At 54.4% G+C, this 18,167-nt stretch overlaps 10 protein-coding genes across 10 annotated transcripts; 3 read left to right on the forward strand and 7 right to left on the reverse strand.

The window, feature by feature from the left end:
• Positions 1 to 234: 234 nt before the first annotated feature.
• Positions 235 to 2,294, forward strand: B0H18DRAFT_999305 (IMP dehydrogenase). The gene is made up of 4 exons (XM_048045552.1): positions 235 to 549; positions 612 to 798; positions 976 to 2,119; positions 2,187 to 2,294. Exons 1-4 carry the CDS (start codon positions 274 to 276, stop codon positions 2,209 to 2,211), a joined length of 1,632 nt encoding a protein of 543 aa, XP_047895087.1. The 5' UTR covers positions 235 to 273; the 3' UTR covers positions 2,212 to 2,294.
• A 1,232-nt stretch (positions 2,295 to 3,526) lies between these two features.
• On the reverse strand, positions 3,527 to 4,816 carry B0H18DRAFT_234062 (uncharacterized protein). The gene is made up of 3 exons (XM_048037231.1): positions 4,197 to 4,816; positions 3,986 to 4,147; positions 3,527 to 3,932 (listed from the first exon to the last, which is right to left on the reverse strand). Exons 1-3 carry the CDS (start codon positions 4,766 to 4,768, stop codon positions 3,818 to 3,820), a joined length of 849 nt encoding a protein of 282 aa, XP_047895088.1. The 5' UTR covers positions 4,769 to 4,816; the 3' UTR covers positions 3,527 to 3,817.
• Positions 4,753 to 6,996, reverse strand: B0H18DRAFT_953808 (uncharacterized protein; the record flags this gene model as incomplete). The annotated part of the gene is made up of 8 exons (XM_048042216.1): positions 4,753 to 4,800; positions 4,971 to 6,083; positions 6,139 to 6,318; positions 6,383 to 6,400; positions 6,545 to 6,581; positions 6,666 to 6,667; positions 6,785 to 6,805; positions 6,862 to 6,996. The coding sequence occupies 8 exons, from the start codon at positions 6,994 to 6,996 to the stop codon at positions 4,753 to 4,755; spliced, it is 1,554 nt and encodes a 517-aa protein (XP_047895089.1).
• Positions 6,997 to 9,364: 2,368 nt separating this feature from the next.
• B0H18DRAFT_999313 (uncharacterized protein) lies at positions 9,365 to 11,180 on the reverse strand. Its single transcript, XM_048045553.1, has 5 exons — positions 11,030 to 11,180; positions 10,164 to 10,970; positions 9,866 to 10,101; positions 9,549 to 9,814; positions 9,365 to 9,489 (listed from the first exon to the last, which is right to left on the reverse strand). The coding sequence occupies exons 2-4, from the start codon at positions 10,694 to 10,696 to the stop codon at positions 9,792 to 9,794; spliced, it is 792 nt and encodes a 263-aa protein (XP_047895090.1). The 5' UTR covers positions 10,697 to 10,970; positions 11,030 to 11,180; the 3' UTR covers positions 9,365 to 9,489; positions 9,549 to 9,791.
• B0H18DRAFT_1117726 (uncharacterized protein) lies at positions 11,081 to 11,398 on the reverse strand (the record flags this gene model as incomplete). The annotated part of the gene is made up of 3 exons (XM_048033642.1): positions 11,081 to 11,180; positions 11,236 to 11,310; positions 11,370 to 11,398. The coding sequence occupies 3 exons, from the start codon at positions 11,396 to 11,398 to the stop codon at positions 11,081 to 11,083; spliced, it is 204 nt and encodes a 67-aa protein (XP_047895091.1).
• Positions 11,399 to 12,313: 915 nt separating this feature from the next.
• On the reverse strand, positions 12,314 to 13,696 carry B0H18DRAFT_999323 (uncharacterized protein). Its single transcript, XM_048045554.1, has 5 exons — positions 13,457 to 13,696; positions 13,032 to 13,359; positions 12,895 to 12,976; positions 12,714 to 12,839; positions 12,314 to 12,657 (listed from the first exon to the last, which is right to left on the reverse strand). Exons 2-5 carry the CDS (start codon positions 13,352 to 13,354, stop codon positions 12,607 to 12,609), a joined length of 582 nt encoding a protein of 193 aa, XP_047895092.1. The 5' UTR covers positions 13,355 to 13,359; positions 13,457 to 13,696; the 3' UTR covers positions 12,314 to 12,606.
• Positions 13,697 to 13,956: 260 nt separating this feature from the next.
• On the forward strand, positions 13,957 to 14,470 carry B0H18DRAFT_999325 (uncharacterized protein). The gene is made up of 3 exons (XM_048045555.1): positions 13,957 to 13,976; positions 14,058 to 14,204; positions 14,265 to 14,470. Exons 2-3 carry the CDS (start codon positions 14,069 to 14,071, stop codon positions 14,426 to 14,428), a joined length of 300 nt encoding a protein of 99 aa, XP_047895093.1. The 5' UTR covers positions 13,957 to 13,976; positions 14,058 to 14,068; the 3' UTR covers positions 14,429 to 14,470.
• Positions 14,471 to 15,117: 647 nt separating this feature from the next.
• B0H18DRAFT_1155643 (TIP49 C-terminus-domain-containing protein) lies at positions 15,118 to 16,573 on the reverse strand. Its single transcript, XM_048035770.1, has 5 exons — positions 16,369 to 16,573; positions 16,014 to 16,319; positions 15,797 to 15,957; positions 15,594 to 15,734; positions 15,118 to 15,541 (listed from the first exon to the last, which is right to left on the reverse strand). Exons 2-5 carry the CDS (start codon positions 16,152 to 16,154, stop codon positions 15,373 to 15,375), a joined length of 612 nt encoding a protein of 203 aa, XP_047895094.1. The 5' UTR covers positions 16,155 to 16,319; positions 16,369 to 16,573; the 3' UTR covers positions 15,118 to 15,372.
• B0H18DRAFT_999326 (uncharacterized protein) lies at positions 16,227 to 16,991 on the reverse strand. Its single transcript, XM_048045556.1, has 3 exons — positions 16,783 to 16,991; positions 16,369 to 16,727; positions 16,227 to 16,319 (listed from the first exon to the last, which is right to left on the reverse strand). Exons 1-2 carry the CDS (start codon positions 16,820 to 16,822, stop codon positions 16,597 to 16,599), a joined length of 171 nt encoding a protein of 56 aa, XP_047895095.1. The 5' UTR covers positions 16,823 to 16,991; the 3' UTR covers positions 16,227 to 16,319; positions 16,369 to 16,596.
• A 370-nt stretch (positions 16,992 to 17,361) lies between these two features.
• B0H18DRAFT_1117729 (uncharacterized protein) lies at positions 17,362 to 18,091 on the forward strand (the record flags this gene model as incomplete). Its single annotated transcript, XM_048033643.1, has 4 exons — positions 17,362 to 17,510; positions 17,575 to 17,796; positions 17,870 to 17,967; positions 18,027 to 18,091. 4 exons carry the CDS (start codon positions 17,362 to 17,364, stop codon positions 18,089 to 18,091), a joined length of 534 nt encoding a protein of 177 aa, XP_047895096.1.
• Between the last annotated feature and the right edge of the window lie 76 nt (positions 18,092 to 18,167).

The raw sequence follows: 18,167 nt of genomic DNA on the forward strand, positions 1-18,167 counted from the left end.
GCCTAGACCTACGATGGCGGGACGGAGCCCACACGATCACGAAGTAAGTCTCGGGAATTGCGTTGAGCAACGCATTCATTTCTGACCGAGTTTGAATGGGTAAGTACTTTACAGTTTAGACGCTCATTCAGAGTAGTACTAGTAGCTGACTAATCAAGTAGCGCCTGATTAAGCCCGCGTCAAGCGCCCGCGTACCGCACAAAAATTGCGGGCAGGAGGCAAGCATGACTCTGGCACGAACGTCCACCATCCTCGTGCCCACCCCTCTCGACCATGTCCTCCAAAGCGTTCCTCGACCCCTCTACTGCCCTCGATGTCCTCCAGGCGTACAAGCGCGCCGACGGCCTCTCCGTCGGCGAGCTCATGGACTCTACCGTCCACGGAGGTCTGACCTACAACGACTTCCTCCTGCTCCCGGGCAAGATTGACTTCGCCGCCCACGAAGTCGTCTCGGAGAGCAAGATTACTCGCAACGTCGTGCTCAAAACACCTTTCATGAGTAGCCCCATGGACACGGTCACCGAGGGCGACATGGCCATTGCCATGGCGGTGAGCATCCTCTAGCCCGCATGTCTCGTGCCTTGTCCGACTCGTCCTCTCCTGGCTTGTAGCTCCTTGGCGGCATTGGTGTGATCCACCACAACCAGACTCCCCAGGAGCAGGCGGCGATGGTGCGCCGCGTCAAGCGTCACGAGAACGGATTCATCACGGACCCCGTCGTTCTCTCCCCTTCGAACCGTGCCGAGGACGTCTTGGACATCAAGGAGCGTCTTGGCTTTGCTGGAGTGCCTATCACGGGTGAGTCGTCGATCTGCAGCAGTCGCCTTTACGTGATGATTATACTTTACACTACCTTCGTTCTTCCGAGCCAACGCGTTTTACACGTGTGATCTGCGGATATTCAATGGGCTTCCATCATCTGAATCTTTTCATGCGTAATTCATGCAATTGAAATCAATCTGACGCTATGTGCAGATACTGGTGCGCTTGGGGGCAAGCTGCTCGGTATCGTCACGAACCGTGATGTCCAGTTCCGTGATCCTTCGACGCCGCTCTCCGAGGTCATGACGACGGACCTCGTCACTGCATCCGAGGGCATCACCCTTGAGAAGGCAAACACCATTCTGCGTGACTCGAAAAAGGGCAAGCTGCCGATCGTCGACAGCGCTGGCCGTCTCACCTCCCTTCTCGCGCGCTCCGACTTGTTGAAGAACCAGGACTACCCGCTCGCGTCAAAGTTGCCGTCGTCCAAGCAGCTGTACGCTGCCGCTGCGGTCGGCACGCGCCCCGCTGATCGTGATCGTCTTGCGCTTCTTGCAGAGGCAGGCCTTGACATCGTTGTCCTCGACTCTTCGCAGGGCAACTCCGTCTTCCAGCTCGACATGATCAAGTGGATCAAGGCGACTTACCCAAAGCTCGAGGTCATCGCGGGTAACGTCGTTACGCGAGAGCAGGCTGCGAGCCTCATTTCCGCAGGCGCCGACGCGATCCGGGTCGGTATGGGCTCCGGCTCTATCTGTATTACGCAGGAAGTCATGGCCGTCGGGCGGCCGCAGGCAACCGCCGTCTACGCCGTCGCCGAGTTCGCGAGCAAGTTCGGCGTGCCCGTCATCGCCGACGGTGGCATCCAGAACGTCGGGCACATTGTCAAGGCGCTCGCACTTGGTGCCGGTGCGGTGATGATGGGTGGGCTTCTCGCGGGCACGACGGAAGCGCCGGGCGAGTACTTCTACCACGAGGGCAAGCGCGTGAAGGCGTACCGCGGGATGGGGAGCCTCGAGGCGATGGAGCAGGGGAAGCCGGGACCGGCGTCGGCCGCGACGAGCAGGGCGGTGGCGGGCAAGGGGAAGGGGAACACGCACGAGAACGCGGCGACGACGCGCTACTTCTCGGAGTCGTCTGCGGTGAAGGTCGCGCAGGGCGTGTCGGGCGACGTGCAGGACAAGGGCTCGGTGAAGCAGTTCTTGCCGTACTTGTATGCGGGCCTGCAGCACTCGTTCCAGGATATTGGCGTGAAGAGCGCGCAGGCGCTGCAGGAGGGCGTGCGTGAGGGCAAGGTCAGGTTCGAGCTCCGTACGGCGAGTGCGCAGGTCGAGGGTGGTGTGCACGGGTTGCATTCGTGAGTCCTCTTTGATCTTTTGACGCTTGAGCGCGTGCTGATTGGGGCTGATGCGCGTCTTTGCTAGGTATACGAAGCGTCTGTTCGCTTGATTGGGCTGGTTGGTATGTCTTTTCGTGTTTAGGTGATCTATTGTATCGATAGTTGGATTGCAACGACGTTTGTTTGCCACATACATCGCTATCTGTGAATCAGACTATTGTGAGGGTTGTTGATGATACTTCCCGGCGCATTGCTCTCGTGTTGTGAATATTGTTGGAACTCACAGGGCGGAGAATTGTATGGGTGAGTACGTTGCACTCGTCCGCGCCAGAGATAGATTCACTAACTCCCAACCCTAGATCAAGGTTTCGATTGATTCACATCCGTACGACCGCATGTACTTACTTCTGTGACACGAGGATGGGAAGCTGTGAACGGTGGTCCGTTCACGCATGCTTGCTCACAGCACTCGAGCTCTGGTTGCAGCGCTGTTCGTTGTTCGAGTACATCCAGCTGACGGACTCGGAGTAAGCACTGACTACTGAACTCCGTCGGTCTGACAGTGAATGGCATACCGGACAGGATCCTTGTCTGCCGTTGTGTGGATTGCAGCCAGACTGTTCCGGGTACTGACTTCGCTGCTGTGTCTTCGACACACTTCCTACCTGAGGGTTAGATTAGTATTGAACTGCATTCGTACCGCTATCACGGAACACTCACCCGTTCAGCTGATATTATGCTCTCCTGAAATCACTCACCCGCAGTCGAAGCTTGCGACCGCATTAAGCTAAATATTGGAACACTGACTGTGGAGCATCAAAGACTTGGTGTGGCCCGATGTACCTTCGCTGCACACGCTTGCAGGATAATCATAAGCCGTCAACAAGCCTTGTGCATATTGTCGTGTATGTGATATGAAAGGATGGAAGCATGGCAGTAGAGCGGCCTCGATGTTCAGGGAAGTGTCGGGCGCAGACCCGAAATCCTGATACTTACCGTATACTACATGTGGCACCTGGCAGTCCAGGACCATGGCACGTAGAATACACACAATATCATAGTTTCATGTCTGTCGTCTACGGGCCACGGCGGACTGACCTTAGGGTTTTGGACTCCTTGAGCTTGTCGTCCTTCAAGCTTCAGCTTCAGGTCCTAAGCATTCGCCGCCTTGATATTTGCGTTGGCCGCCTTGGCCCTCGCATCACAGCCCTTGTCCTTGTCAGACTGATCACGAATACGAGATCGAGGTGACTGAGGTCTAGCCGCAACTCTCTTGTCATCTGGACCTCAGGCCTTCCACTGCTCGAACTCGTCGTCGTCATCGTTGTTATCACCCGGCCGTACTACTATTTGGCCGCCGTGGTGACCTTCGTTGTCGTCGCCGCTGTTCCCTTGAATCTTGATCGTTGGAACGACTTGAAGCTCGGAAATATTGTGGATGCGTGGATTCAAGTAAGTAAGTTACAACAGCATTGTGCAAGCCGGGGACCGCCAACGGTACGCTACATATGGTCACATACTAGAATATATGTTCCTTCAGCGGGAGAACTTGAATGGTGCCTGTAATCGGTGTATATGAAGCTCGGTCCTGTACAGAAGTACTTCCTCCGCCAACCTCTCCGTTATTCCCATATCACCTGTATTAAGCCACCACAGCCGAAACACAATGCCTGCATGCGGACATGGACAGTTTGTCGCATCAGGCATTCTGGCGTGTCACCGTACTCCCAGTGGTCCTGTCTCTTGCGATGCACTAGTTGAGCGACGGCTGTGCTCCGATGACTGATTTTCCTCGTCAAAGGCTTCAGGACGTGAAAACCTCCCAGGTCGTCTACTCCGGGTCCGAGTCAATGTAGGGTCATCGGAGGATGACGAGCCACTCACCGGTCTGGCAAACCTATTCTCCGACGAATGTTACTCCATCCCCCGTTCAACGACTCTGGTTCAGCTAGTGGTTGATCGACGCTACCCACGAGACCAGTTTGCTCAGGCACACGTTCCTCATTCGAGGTTTCAGGGGCGCATGCGATTGGCTCCTCCTCCGGGCTGCGTACATATCAGTCGGCTGCACACCTGCGTATGAGCATCTACTCACTTTGGAAGGCGTTTGTTCACTTCGGACAGGATCTCCTTGAGAGAGCTGCTAGTCATCCTTCCGTCTGCGTTGCGATAGTTGGAGGGGAACTTCTTGTCGCCCACGAGCCAAAGTATCCTCCGCAGCACCTCGTTCATGATGTCCGCGGGAGTATCCTGACCTGGTCCGTCGTGGGCAGCGTCAAGCTTGGTAGGAGCGGCGTGGGAGATTGGCTCGCTGGAGTGAGCGGTGTAAGGACTCGGCTGGGATCGAGCGCCGTCAGGAACGTGAAGGGGATCGGCCTCGCTGTCAGCGACAGCTGAATTGGAGTTAGTTTCGGTATGTGATGTCGATGCGGGCGCATGTAGCTCGAGATCACAGAATAAAATCATGACATGGGATTCATTCATTGCACCCTCAAATTGAGACCTGGAACTTGATCGCAGGAGCTCGTTGAGGAGGACGAGCATGTCGTCGATATTGTCCAGCCAGAGGGAATTGATGTGAAGGGCGAGGATGATGAGATCGAGCTTCGTAGCGTAATCGTCTGCTTGACCATAGCTAGTCTTGATTATAGTCATGACGTCTGCCATATCTGATGCTCGATGTCAATGCAAAGGCGATCCTTGAGACACACAGCAGGAACCTACCGTCTCGCTTACTGAGGTCAGTGATACTGGCCTGCGTCCAAACCAAGTCCAGGACTTTCCGTCGAGCATAGTGAGGATCGAGTCGTGTGTCGTCATCGTCGTTATTGGTGGGGATGTCCAAGAGTTCGATGAGACGGTGGCACACCTTGATGTCCTCCGCATCAAGGAATTGCAGCACATATTGCATGTCGACACACATTTCGTCCAGCTCCTTGACAGCATGTGAAGAGTTCATGTGTTTCGGCAGTTGGCTGTGGATCAGACGTGTCATAACGTCCACGACCACATGTCCCATCATGGTGATCACATGCTTGTCCAGAGAATCATACGACCAGGAGCTGAAATGGTCTCCGTGATCGACCCCGGCTCGAATAGCATTGTCCAATCGAGCTTGGTCGCATGCATCTACAAGAGCGGTCGCGTTGCTGCGCGCCAGATCTATAGGCATGTCGTTCAAGCATTGTTGAATGTAGTGGAGCGTTGACTCGTCGTCCTTGGTAACGGCAGCTGTAAATGTGGATGCGAAGAGAGTTGTATCAATTTCGGTGCTGTTTGCATCATCTTGCAGGTAGAGCTTCTCGTTCTTCACCCAGCTGCAGTGCAGGCGGAGTTCTGCTAGACGATGCATAACTCGCTCCAGTGACGCGTGAGCGGCCTGCAGTCGACGCGTGATCATCTTGCACTGCACGCATCCGGACGGCCAATGTGTGGCCTTGTAGGCTGCCCAGCAGATAGTGAATCCGGAAGTTACCCACATCCATCGGAGTAATCTGGCCTGTGGAGACTGGAAAGGGCTGTAGGCAACCATGGCAGGTGCGACCACGGTTATGAACTGGAAGAAGAGAACGAAGGCGACAAGGATGAGGGTAGGCATCGCAACAGCGACGCTCACAGTCCACAGGAAGCCAACCAGACCCACGAGGAAGAGTGTCAGCGCGATTTGTAGCAACACAGGTGCGATGCCGACTAAAAAATCCATTTGCCAACGATCGAAGGCTATGCGCCGCAAGTTCCAAATTCGCAACTTCTGCCGTGGCCCGAACTCGACAAGGCCTGCCGGCGTCAAGAGGTAATTCAGCCACTGGCCGACCGATATGGCGACCGACGCTGCTGCGAGCGCGCAGACGAGTGCTGCGAACCAAAGCGCCGGAACGTAGCGGTGCAAGAGATCCGGATCAGTGGGAGAGGCGATCTGAGCGGTCAGGATGCTGTAGCCTAGAACTGCGAAGGCGGTTACGACGGCAGAAAATAGACCAGCCTTGTCAAACGAGTCCAATCTCAGCTCAGTGTCATGAAAAGAAAGGACAACTTACGAAGGTAAGCAGAGAATTGAGTTCACTCCACCATCTCTCGATGTCGGCCCTCGTTCGATGCCACACAGTCTCAGCTAGTTTGGACCAAGGATCCGTAGGGCGATGCTCAGCATGGCCCCCGTTCTGTCCGTCCTTCTGGTTTCCAGCCTCGTCTTGCTTCGGTATAGAATTCCCTGTGCCCTGAATTGTATGACGAAAGAGATGAGAACTGCCCGCCATGATCCGAATTGTGACAGCCACAGACCTTCGTGCTTTGATACGACTGTGCCAGTGTACGTTCATCACTGGCGTAAGACAATGTAGTAGACCTCCTGCGATGGGGAGCACTGCTTTCCACGTCATGTGTCTTTTCATGGCGTAGCGTAAGACTCCTACACACAGGAACAGCACGTGTAAGCAAACATACCGTTGACGGAGAAGGTACATTTGCAGAGGTGGTATGACTAAGGCGCAACATGTCATGTTCATTGGGCTGGGTGTCGGTACATGAGCGACCACAACAAGACTGGCATCGAAGTCTGACGTACGGCTGCGGGAGGAGGTGTAAGTGCCGAAGCATGCGTGCCAATGTGGATTAGATTGCTAGCATCTCGCTATGTGTGGTCGGCGTTATCTCCCTGAATCGGAGAAGACGGTCAACACCTACCCGCAGGCTCCTTATCATGGACTGAAAAGGTCGTATGATAAACAGCATGGAGAGGCACATGTATTGCTCGGACTTACCCGTGCGACAGGTTTCTTCTGCGTCTTCCGTTTGTCCACCGCTTTCAAAGTCTTAATTGTGTCTTGTCCGCCGCCGTTGAGATGCACTCTCAAGTACCGGAGATGATGGGCACCCTTATGGTATGGATCCTCCATCCTACGTATCGATCTGTATGAGTTTGAATGTCATGACGTGTGCTTCACTGAGATTTTACGATTGCATGCCTTGTATATCGGGTCTGTTCAGCTTGAGGGCGGAATAGATCGTCAAGTGCCAAGTGGACGGGGTTGGAGGGGGCCAGCTGCCGCTCTCCCTTTGCTTTTACGGAGAAAGGCTTGCAACATGTACGTGCACGCGGCATGGCATGAAGGAGTCGTCCGACTGGAAGGGCGAGACGAATCAATGCGAACGCATTGGAAACGCATGACACAGGACGGTTTCATGGGCCGCTCCCCAGGAAATGGCGCGGTGTACGAGGTTCTGCGTACGAACAACTTCATGATTAGAAGTTCTCTCGACGTGAGGATGCCCGTACAATTCTCCTTCGACGCGACTTGACGTTACACTACAGTCAGGCAGCAGCGCTGTATCAGCCACAGAGTGATGTACAACACGTAGAATGGGACACTCACACGTCGCAAAACTCACCATGTACTTCACAGAACAAACTTCTGCAACGTGAGGCTGTGAAGGGTGGTATTTCGGCGCATGTTTCCTAACGGTGTCTGAGTTCTAGTTACGCCTTTAGCTAAGTGCATTCCAGGGAGCAAGCAATGAAAAACCCCGTCGACGTAACAATGGGCATGCTGCACAGGGTCCTCATCTAGTCTTGCATGAATGTTGCATTGGTCTGGGGACCCTTGCGCGTTCTCGGGACTCAACTTGAACACTCCATGAGTTCGTGCTTGGACCTGGGTATGCATCACGGAACACCCACCTCATTCACTCGGTACCCTGTCCTCCTGCGATCATCCACCCGCAGCCGAAGCCCGCGACCGCATCGAGCCATTGATATGCTGACCCGGGAGTGCCGAAGGCAGGTTCGTGTGGCCCGGCGTCAACCTATATTTACCTTCCTGCACACGCTCGCAGGATAAGGCGTCAAGAAGCGTCGCGCGTGTAGGGTGAAAGGCTGTAAGCATGGCGGCAGAGCGGCCTCGATGTTCAGGGCAGCGCAAGGGATCTCGGTGAAGAGGAAAAATAGCTACAGTCCGATGGAACACTACGATACAGACCCGAATCTCGGCACCTCGTCGTCGTCGGTGACACCAGTCCAGTGCACGTAGTGCTCGCCTCATAGCTCCACGTCTACCATCTACAGCGGCCTGATCTTGCCCTTTGCAGCGGTCTTTGAGGCTTTGGATACGTTGGACACCTCGTCCTTCGGGTTCGGAGCGTTCGCCTTGGTGCTTGCTTTGGCCCTCGCATCATTACCCTTGTCCTTGTCCTTGTCAGGCTGATCCCGGACTCGATGTGGAGTTGGGGCATGCCCAGCAACTTTCCTGCTATCTGGACCTCGGGCCTTCCACCCATAGTCTTCATTGTCGCTATCATCGTATTCGCTAGAATTGGGTTGAAACGTTTCGCAGATGTGCATCTGATGCATAGGCGAACGTACAATGAGGCAATCTCCTCGGGACTGCATTGTGCTGCCGTGTCAGAAGGCGCACTATCGATCGACTAGTTATCTCACACACCGAACTGTACTGGTGGCCGTTATGATGACTTTCGTTGTCGTCTCTGGGGTTTCAACGACAAGCACAGTCGTATCGAGTTGTCCCTCAGGCTCGCGCTCGTCAGGGGAGGAGAGGCTATGATCCACGCAGTTGAGTGTAGGTTCTCGTCACCATACGACCACAATACATACCTGTCCTCAGACTCCGAGCCATTCGCGACGGACAACGAAATAGGATCCTGCATCTGCGGGAGCTGGAGGAGATTTGCGGAGTTTGGGGTGCGGAGAACGGGAGACCGGGTGAACGATCCTGGGGAATGTACTGCGAGCAGTGAGCAGGGTTATGTGCAACTTGGCTTCGGGGTCTATCACCATAGGGAACCACACAAGACGCTCGAGGCTGTATTCGGCGGTGCAGACCTTCTTAGACCAACGTACTCTGGACTCGTCTTCACCATGAGAAACATGACGATGTTATACTATACCGTTTGATTAGTCTCGATGATGGGGTCAGCCTCTCGCAACGTACTCACCTCGCTGGGCCTATTGCTCGTGGCCTTGACCATGATATGATAGTGCACGTGCACCGCGTTTGAGACGAGTCTCCTAAATGAGGACCTGACGTGGACAGCATCGGACCAGGCTTCGCGTCCGCGACGCCTAAGACATGCGCGACATACGGTCTGAAGCTCAATGTCGCTGGTGGTCATTCCTCAGGCAGTGCCAGTGCATGACGATCAATGCATGAGTTTGAAATCCTACTTCGGACTGCTTCGGAGATCCGACTCATCGCGGTCGGAGTTTGGCTGAGCTTGGTCGGGGTCCCGATACTCAGCCACCCGCCGTCCCTTGAACTTGAACACCCTTCTGTCCATTTTCGATAAGTAGAGATCTGGCAAATGGCAACCATTGTGTGCTGGGCAGCTCGTCTCGGGCACATAACTGCGACCAAATTGAAACCTGACGCATTTCTGTGAGTATCGATTCTCCCCTCCCCTCAAGTTAAGGAGCGAGTGCGCTAAACTTGCTTAGACCCTGCACTGCATCGCGCCAACCCTTATAAACCTGGACTTTCACGTCAAGATTTCCCAACGCAAAGCATTCGAGTATTGCTATAGCTAGGTCGAGTATGTTCAAACACAGCGGAGCGTCTCTAAAGGGAGCACTAGTTCCAGCTGTATTCTATGTTCAACCCGTACCACCAATCGCTCAGAAACAGTAGTACATCATAGCCTCACTACAACAATCGGTTAAGTCCATCCCGCATCTCGAACCTTATGTTGCCGATATAACTTCCCCTTTGCAATGTGCATCAGCAGACGAAACCGCAGAATGACAGGGCGAATTACCGATCGTGTCCATACGCAGTACCTGCGCCTCGCGCATGGCCCAGATCTCGTGCTCCGCCAGGTCGTCCAACGCTTTCCAATCTACTGTCGCCGTGTCGTAGTGCGCCTTCGGTACCCAGCCGACGAGGTACACGTGCCCAGCAAGTCCTCTGGGGATGCTCGTCTCTCCCGCCAGCACCACTCTTACGAGCATGTGAGTGGGTTCCAAGGGTTCCTCGGAGACGTGCGCGATCTCGCTGTGATAATCGACCAGACTGGTCAGTCATTCTCCACGAAATATATCGACAGCGGTGCGTACGAAAGTATCAAGGCAGAGATATTGAACTTCTTCGCCTTCTTCTGCCTCAGCTGGTGATGAACGAAATCCTCCATGACCCGGATGACGTTCGTGTATCCGTCGGAAGATCGGGGCTTGTCGCAGAAGACGAGCTTCAGGCCCGACTTTGGGAGGGTGCAAAAATAGAAAGGCGGTGCGACGTTCAAGCGATGGCTCGCCTGAGGGAAGCCCATCTCGACGCCGGAGCCTGTGCTCGTCATGGCGTCAAGGTAAAGCATGGACCACGATGTGTGCTGTGGGCGTTGAGTAGGGGTGTTGATAGTGGTGGGTGCTCGGGTGCTCAAAGTCTTCCGGACAGGAGCTGTTTTTATGCGGGACTGCTGCTTGCGAGTCCGTGACCGCTCAGAGCCAATGTCCGCGATGATAAGTGATGGTAACACTGACTTTCGCGCTCGGCAGGACGTACAATAGTCGTCGTCAAGAAATGGCGTCCAAGACATCCACTGACACTGTTTCCAATAGACAATCTGGACAGCATGTTTGATGAAACACATCCGACTCTGCGCTTACGCGTTGGTGAAGCTCCTCACCTCGGAGAGTGCGAGGTTCTGGACATGGACACCGGATAACAATTAGCACTGGACGCCCACTTCAAGCTAACGGTGAACGGCCATCATCACTCTCTGTATGCTCGTAACAGGTACTACCTTACAAACGGCCTTCCAAGCTCTCGTGTGCTAGCCCCTTGATTGTTACAACAACTTGAAGCTCGGTGGTGACCGGAAGCACGTGAACAGACTTTACGATTGACGCTCTTGCTTACAGCCGGTGAGTGATCAAGAACTCTGTACAGGAACAGTCCTCCGTTTCCTCATTTACACGCCTAGTACGACCTGCCGTGGCTTCATACATCGCAGACAGCGTTTCCCCCCAGGGTCTCAACGCAACTTTACGCCCGTCTTGGGACCAGCAACGTTCAGCTTCGGTGGTCCTCTCGGCTTCCACTCCTCGAACTCATCGTCGTCGATCGTGTCAGATCTAGCACATCCGTACGATCAATAAAGATATATTCTACTAGCGTAGGTGTACGCACAGAGGCTCCGTGGGCTTGATCTCTGGCAGGGTTGGGACGGAGTCTGGGGCAACTTGAGGCTCCGAGCCGTTCGGCCTACAACAATAGCACGTTGTGAGCTGTTCTGCTTCGCGCATTCACTTTGATGAACGCACTTTACTTCAGTCGCCTTAGATTCGGACATGCTTAGAATGCAAAGCGTTGAAACGACGCGCGGAGGGTTGACGGAAAGGCGGGAAGGTGGGTTGTCGACACTATCTACTAGCTCATCTCATTTATAGCTGAGCGCTGAGCATTCGGCAGCGACCGCCATAGAAGCACAAAGTTCTGGGGCTCAACTCCAAGGCCAGTTCCCGAACTCGTGATTCCATTCAGTCCGTCAGCGAAGGCACGGGCTGTGGGCGGTATGAGCCGCACCCTGACTGTTGTACAGTGAAGCTCCCCGCTCGTCCTTCTGTCAACCGTTGCTTGAGTTCACTCGAATGAGAGGAGCAAATTCTTCGCACGCAGGTGCCATGTGTGGAAGAACTATGTTGTCTTTTGGGCTCAGGACACATGGCCAGCCGCCAATGTGGTATCGAAGCACCACCGGTCAGTGCGCGCGTTCACCAAGAGCACCCTAATTGAAAACAGACAGACCTTCTTGGGTGAAGTGAGTTCTGCGATTGGTGTTACTTTGTCTGTTTATATGCTCATCGACCGATTCTTTGAATCATGCAGATATATGTAGTACCGGGAGGATGCCCGATGCATGCGCTGACAGTGCGGCGGTAGACCTCGAAGCCATCCGCAGCTGCTTGACTCAGGTGATGTTCTTCACCGCAACACCGCTTCGACTTCTTCTGTGCTGCCGTCAGTACTCGAATCAATCCTCGAGCACAAGACGCAGGGCGCAGCGCCGTTCACAAGGCACTCAACGTTAGGCGATGCACGGAAGTGTCCGCTGCAGGCCGTGGCCCTCGCATCGCGCGCTCGATAGCGACGTACCGCGCATGCCACTTGGTACTGGCGAAGCTGACATAGCATGACCGCAGATGACCGCAATGCACACCGGATCGTCGAAGACGGTTGCTGAAGATACAACATAGGTACGTTGTTACACACCACACGTCATCGGGGGCTTAGGGCGAATACGCCTGCAGATAAGTCGTAATAGTACACATGCATACACAGTTGCTTCCGATCATGTTGCTGCTATTGTACAATGCATACCGGCTCTGAGGCCAGATTACTTGGGTCCTCGCTCTACGGTAAGTGTCCCTTCAATATTATGCCGCAGTCTGGTATCATACTTCATGTTGGCCCCGAGGTTACTGCGGCAATACCTCAAAGCTGCGATGGGTGATGCTCGACGAGTCGCGCTTTCGGTATACACGTCTTGTTCGGGTCCCGTCATAGATGGTAGGCAGCGACGTGACGCATGATGGTCAATGACGCCAGAAGTTCTGAAGGAGATAGGTTCTGGTGAGCAATCTCACAAGCCTCACGAACGGAGACGACTCACCGATCGCTAGGCTCGCGTGCGTCTCGTTGATAGTCAACATGTTGCCAGACGTCCGGAACGCTGGCTTGTTTGGAGGCTTCAGGTTGTAATGAGCCACAACATAGTTGCCTGAGTCAGTGCACTGACATTGGAACAACGTCAGACGCAAGACCGGGCTTGTCGTGAACGGTACTCACCGACCACTGATGCTCCGACTCGGTCTTGTACGTCCATTTGTACTCCTCGCCATTTGAAGCTCGGAACTTTCGAATGAGCGATCTGCAAGTGGCATTGTGAGTATCCCGCAAGGACAGTGAATCGGCATCTGACTCACCCTCCAAACAGTGAGACCTTCTTCAGGTACTGGTTCATGGGCATAGAGACAGACGTGCCCATGAAAGAGATCTGTCCCAGCGTTCCGCTGGGCCCGAACTCGAGGGCGACAGAGGGTTCACGCTGTAATGGTCGGTAATCTCGTTGGTTCGACGACCGACGGCCGACGTTGTATATCATGAGGGCGTTGGGCGGGCCATCCGTGGCACTCCCTGGTGGTCGCGACACACGAAGGAAGAGACGGTCATAGATGTCGTCGAAGTCGGAGCCCGCGTACGAGCCGGAACGGTCCTCAAGATAGTATGGGAGGGCCTTGTTGATCATCACTGGTACGTGCGTGGTGTAAGAGTCTCACGAAGGGTGTCGGCGTTGCTGATATATGAGGGGCAACCTGCGAACAAAGGGTACAGAGCTGAGGCGGGGACGTGTCTGCGCACAAAGGTCCAATATAAAGGGCCAAAGGCCAAATAGACGCGTGATTCAATTATAGATTGCATCAGCAGAGCTGAGAGTACCGCAGTGGCTGCGACCGCGAACGAGATCCTCCACGCACGGCATGCGGGCGAAGATCTGTGCCACCAGATCCAGAGCAGTCGACTGAATTGGCCTGCCAGCAGGGAAGCTCCCGAACTCCCGGTTTGGCTCACACCTGTGCGCTAGCGCGAATAGGTCTCTTCTGTCAATTTGCTTCCGCGAAGGCGCTCCCAGGTCTGTAACTCGTACGAGACTCCTGTCGAGGCGTCGGCGGGCCGCGACCAACAGAGGCACAGTCCGCGGCTCGCTGAAGCGCACAGACCGAGTAATCACTAGGCGTGTCCGGGGAGGTCGCGCTCGGTGTCTAGGTTCATAGACTAGCTCACACCTGCACACGTTAGGCCATATCGCGATACAATGGTGCGGTTGAAGGGCATTCTGCCATTGCAACACCAACATCCCCATTGGATCACGAAAGAACATGTCAAAAGTGCGATCCCAGACCAGTGGTGAGAATTTACGAACCAAAACATCTAGAAGCAGGAGTACCCACCTATCGTCTCTATGCAAGTCGCTCTTCTGAGACGCCTTGTGACTGCTGACAAGAAGATGCTTTCGAGAGGCCCCTCCGGTGAATGGCGGCCGGTGTACCGCGATACCACATTACCGAACAAGTTCTCCTGCGATGCATCGCGGGCCCGTAAGATCTTCGGAAGTGGAGCAAGACGAAATCCATGTCATGAACTTCGACGATTCGCAGACGACCGTCAACTGACCAGAACCCTGCGCCACATTCATTTGTCGCACCACTTCTCAGCCCTTCGTGGTCATAGTAGGCTTCGCCCAAGCTTCGTGAACCCTTGTCCAGGAACGCACGTTCTACCAGTGAGTTTGAATTTGGGTGTCTATGCGTTCCCGGCGTAGGAAGTGTCAGAGTGACATGAGGGGCAGATCGAAGAAGCAGAAGCCACATACTCTATTCCGTTTGGGGAAGCTACGACGCTAGCTGACCAGCCGGCCGACCCGTTGACAGCGGTCGCTGCTTCACATACACGCAAGTCGTGTCCTGGCAGACGTGAGATTCGGCGCGGTGAGAGCCTCAACTGGACTGTTCATGGCATCGAGGCGCATCGGCGGCCATAGATGCGGGAAGCCGGAGCATACTCTCGCCCGTGACGAGCACGCAGTTCAGCCACATTTGCAAATCATGCAGATGTTCACAGCAGCGAGGGGAGCTTTACGTCCGGGGAGACAACGTTGTCGCACGATGCTGTATGTCTTCTGAAAGGAAGGAGTTCTCAGGGCGCTGACGCGAAGAACTCGAGGCGATGAACTCACCCTGCTGACCGCGGAACAACGGGGCGCGGAAGCTTGACAGTATGGTGGACTTCATTACGGCGTTGAACCACGACGCCGGACATGAAGGGGCCAAGAAAAGAGAGAAAATTAGTCAGGACTAGCAACTGACCTCCACGCAGAAGCTAGAAGTCAGAGGAACATGCTCTGAATGAAACCAGGTCACCGAAGAGAACGCGGTTCCCAATATCAACCCAATATGGCATGTAAATAGAGCTGGCGCCCAAGGCGACGTCCGCGAAGGTCATGTCCGACTAGGCCGTTCAATGCAATTCAATACAGAGTCACGTTGCAGGCCCTGAGGATCTAATACATTGAGTATCAGTACAACACTGCGGACCGTCCTACAAGGTCCGCAATTCTTTTTTGGTGGCCTGTCCTCAGCCCTGTCTGCCCCAGCGCTGTCCAGATTTTGTCAGTCGCCATGAACTTCGGATCGGCGCCCTCATCGCCTGTACGCACCCAAGCCAAGAAATACAGAACAGTCGAAGCGCAACCATAGATCGGCGCGATTACACAGTTTTGTCAGCGTCGAAGCCGCCTGACGGACCGATCGCCTCCGCGCTCGTCTTCGCGTCCAAGAAAAGCTCGCCCATCTCGTTGATGTCCTCCAGCTCGATCTGTTTTCGGCCAGACAGACCAGCGAGGATGGACGCTGGCGTGAGCAACTGCAGCGCGTATCTGTGGCAGCTGGTCAGGCAGCGTCAGGATGAAACAGGAGACAGGTGCCGACCGGAGTGAGCTTGTGTCGCCACGTCTTGCTAGCTTGTCGAGCACACCGGGTCCGAGCTGCAGCCCTTCGACATTAGCACGCAATTGGACGACCTTCGCGATGTCAGGTTTGTTGTAGCGCTCTGTCCTGACGATGAGACAACTGTGATGGCGCGATATGGTTAGACCTCCAGAAGACTTCCCCGACACGTAAGACATGCATACCGATCGAGCAGATCAATGGGAATCCCGTGAGGGGCGACGATTTCTGTGGTTCCGCGCACTGGCGAGTTTCCGCGATTCGTTGCAAGGACGACTGTCGGTGCCATGGGCGACTCGAGCAGGGCGTTGAGGTAGGTGAAGCACTCGATATCGAGCATGTGCACCTATGAGAACGGCACCTCAGACATGCAGACTGGATCCTAGCAGGATGCGCGCAAACCTCGTCGATGAAGACGACACCGGGCACGACTTCCGCCACGCCCTGATCCACGTAACTCTTCACAACTTTGTTCACCTCCTTCCGTAGCTTCTCGGTGACCTCCGTTCGGCCGCTTTTCACAAGGCTGCCCATGACGCCCATGATGTCCTGTCCACCCTGAGGTCGTGCATTTGCTGCGTCGAGGTCACCGAGAGTCACATCCTGCACAATCTCCTTCCGCTTGTGCACGTCACCCTTGGGTAATGGGACATATGTCTCGGACTCGAGATCATATGAAGAAGCGTACGCGTCTGAACGTCCTACTCGCTGCCTCACTGATTAGAGCGGTCCAACGGAGTATCATCATCGACCTTACCTTCACTGCGCCGGTATTAGCTTCGGCATAGATTACGTCTCCAACTACGATTCTCCTTCAGAATGGCCTGATATATGCTGGGATCCAGTCGAAGCAGCTTCGTGCCCGTAACTGTTTCGAGCCCAAACATGAGAGCGATCCTTCCGCTCAGAGGGTTCTCAGATTCCGTAAGGGTGAGTTCGGTGACCTCGCTTCCGTACACCTCCTAGGCTCCGTTCATCCGTAGGCTTAGACGCGACAATGAGGCCCATGATGCCTCACGACCGTATACCAATGGCGCACTGAGAAGCCTCTGCAAGCACCGTCGTCTTCTTCATCACGTAAAACGCCCCTCCGAGCCTGTGGGAACCCCGAGCTAGCTCGTAGGTCATTGCTGCTCATTAACATTCGTCAGAGAATTATTGAAGTGCATACCTCCAGCATTGCTCCAGCACATTCCAAATGCCCGTTGCATCCCCGCTCGCCGTCACTCCTGGAGTTACAGTGAACCAAGACCTCTGATGTTTCGAAATGCGTAACGAGCGAGACGCAGAACTCGTGGAGGATGAGGGGGGCGCAATATGTATGGGCGACTGGAAGAGAAGACGTAGAAGCACAGGATGGTGCTGGGCCCTGCTGCCACTGCTGGCGTCGTATCCACCCCCGCAACGCGCCCACGTGATGCTGCTGGCCGCGCGCCAAGTTGATGATCATTGTGATCATGGACAGCGTGAAGTCCTCCTCACGTTCTGGCAGCTGCATCGAGTCAAGTTGCGCCAGCACCTTGATGAATTCGCAGCGCAGAATCGACGGACTACCTGCCCTTATACTTACACGCTTCATCCGGTGCTTTATCAGGGCGCGTAAGTAGGTTCGAGCGTGGAGGGACTCTTAGCCTACGTGGCAATATGGCATCATCAAACGAAACCTGATACCGGATGCTTACGTGAGACCCACGTATATATACAATGGGCAGCCATCCATATCAGACGCGACCTGCAACAGACCTGCAATATGAAGTGCACCCACACTGCTGATAACCTCGAGCTGAAGTATGAAGCTGCGAAGGCTACGCTTACATTCGGTGCAACCGAGCCGCCCGCACCCGGCCTCCCCGCTTTCCATACCAAGTTCCATTTCGAGCCAGGAGCGAAGTTTGATTCGTACGTCACACTAATGTCGACCCAGTGAACATGCTGTCGATTCTTACGTACGTGCGTCCATCAGGTTCCTACACTTCCATGTGTCGCACGCAGAGTACTTGTATTGCGAGAAGGGCAGCATACGCGTAACAATCGGAGCAGTGGTCAGGATAGTTGGGCCTGAAGACGGACAGCTTGAAATTCCAGCTTGGACACCACATCAAAGGGAGACCCTCGAGACAAACAAAGAGACGATCGTCTGGGAGCGCACAGACCCTAACGACGGCCAGAAAGAGCTCTTCTTCCGGTGAGCTTGGAATTCAGCTATCTTCAAGGGTTGAGGGACTGAATACATACTGTACTTTCATGATATCACTTAGTAATCTCATGTCCTTGATCAACGATTACAAAGGCTCACTGCCTTTCCTGCAAACGTTCAAGATATTCAGCGACTACGATAACTACCCAGGGAAGCACGGTGGCAGATGGCGTTACGCTCACCAATTGTCTGGATGACGAACTCGATTGGTTTCGTAGCAGGCGTAGCGGGATATCGCAGCGTGTACAAGGAGTACACACCGAAGCGCTTGCTCAAAAGCTAAATGTGAAGGAAGGGTAAGAGTGCATAGACGCGGTACTTGATCTGTCTTGTATTCTGTGACTGACTTCTGTGAACGA

Source organism: Fomitopsis serialis (genome assembly GCF_022376445.1).
Source record: "Fomitopsis serialis strain Sig1Antser10 chromosome Unknown B0H18scaffold_22, whole genome shotgun sequence".
In the NCBI taxonomy this organism is placed as follows: Eukaryota; Fungi; Basidiomycota; class Agaricomycetes; order Polyporales; family Fomitopsidaceae; genus Fomitopsis; species Fomitopsis serialis.

Coding starts and splice junctions, on each gene's coding strand:
- B0H18DRAFT_999305 (XM_048045552.1), top strand. CDS start 274: ATGTCCTCCAAAGCGTTCCTCGACCCCTCTACTGCCCTCGATGTCCTC. Junction 799..975: donor TGCTGGAGTGCCTATCACGG/GTGAGTCGTCGA, acceptor CGCTATGTGCAG/ATACTGGTGCGCTTGGGGGC. Junction 2,120..2,186: donor GGTGTGCACGGGTTGCATTC/GTGAGTCCTCTT, acceptor CGTCTTTGCTAG/GTATACGAAGCGTCTGTTCG.
- B0H18DRAFT_999325 (XM_048045555.1), top strand. CDS start 14,069: ATGCAAGTCGCTCTTCTGAGACGCCTTGTGACTGCTGACAAGAAGATG. Junction 14,205..14,264: donor CTGCGATGCATCGCGGGCCC/GTAAGATCTTCG, acceptor GACGATTCGCAG/ACGACCGTCAACTGACCAGA.
- B0H18DRAFT_234062 (XM_048037231.1), bottom strand. CDS start 4,768: ATGGCAGACGTCATGACTATAATCAAGACTAGCTATGGTCAAGCAGAC. Junction 4,148..4,196: donor GTGAACAAACGCCTTCCAAA/GTGAGTAGATGC, acceptor ATATGTACGCAG/CCCGGAGGAGGAGCCAATCG. Junction 3,933..3,985: donor AGAATAGGTTTGCCAGACCG/GTGAGTGGCTCG, acceptor GACCCGGAGTAG/ACGACCTGGGAGGTTTTCAC.
- B0H18DRAFT_999323 (XM_048045554.1), bottom strand. CDS start 13,354: ATGATCAACAAGGCCCTCCCATACTATCTTGAGGACCGTTCCGGCTCG. Junction 12,977..13,031: donor AAGGTCTCACTGTTTGGAGG/GTGAGTCAGATG, acceptor TGCCACTTGCAG/ATCGCTCATTCGAAAGTTCC. Junction 12,658..12,713: donor CGAGCCTAGCGATCGGTGAG/TCGTCTCCGTTC, acceptor TCTCCTTCAGAA/CTTCTGGCGTCATTGACCAT.
- B0H18DRAFT_1155643 (XM_048035770.1), bottom strand. CDS start 16,154: ATGGGCGTCATGGGCAGCCTTGTGAAAAGCGGCCGAACGGAGGTCACC. Junction 15,958..16,013: donor GTGTCGTCTTCATCGACGAG/GTTTGCGCGCAT, acceptor CCGTTCTCATAG/GTGCACATGCTCGATATCGA. Junction 15,735..15,796: donor CCCATTGATCTGCTCGATCG/GTATGCATGTCT, acceptor GCGCCATCACAG/TTGTCTCATCGTCAGGACAG.
- B0H18DRAFT_999313 (XM_048045553.1), bottom strand. CDS start 10,696: ATGTGTTTCATCAAACATGCTGTCCAGATTGTCTATTGGAAACAGTGT. Junction 10,102..10,163: donor ATCTCTGCCTTGATACTTTC/GTACGCACCGCT, acceptor CGATTATCACAG/CGAGATCGCGCACGTCTCCG. Junction 9,815..9,865: donor ACTGCGTATGGACACGATCG/GTAATTCGCCCT, acceptor CACATTGCAAAG/GGGAAGTTATATCGGCAACA.
- B0H18DRAFT_999326 (XM_048045556.1), bottom strand. CDS start 16,822: ATGCAACGGGCATTTGGAATGTGCTGGAGCAATGCTGGAG. Junction 16,728..16,782: donor GTGCTGGAGCAATGCTGGAG/GTATGCACTTCA, acceptor ATGACCTACGAG/CTAGCTCGGGGTTCCCACAG.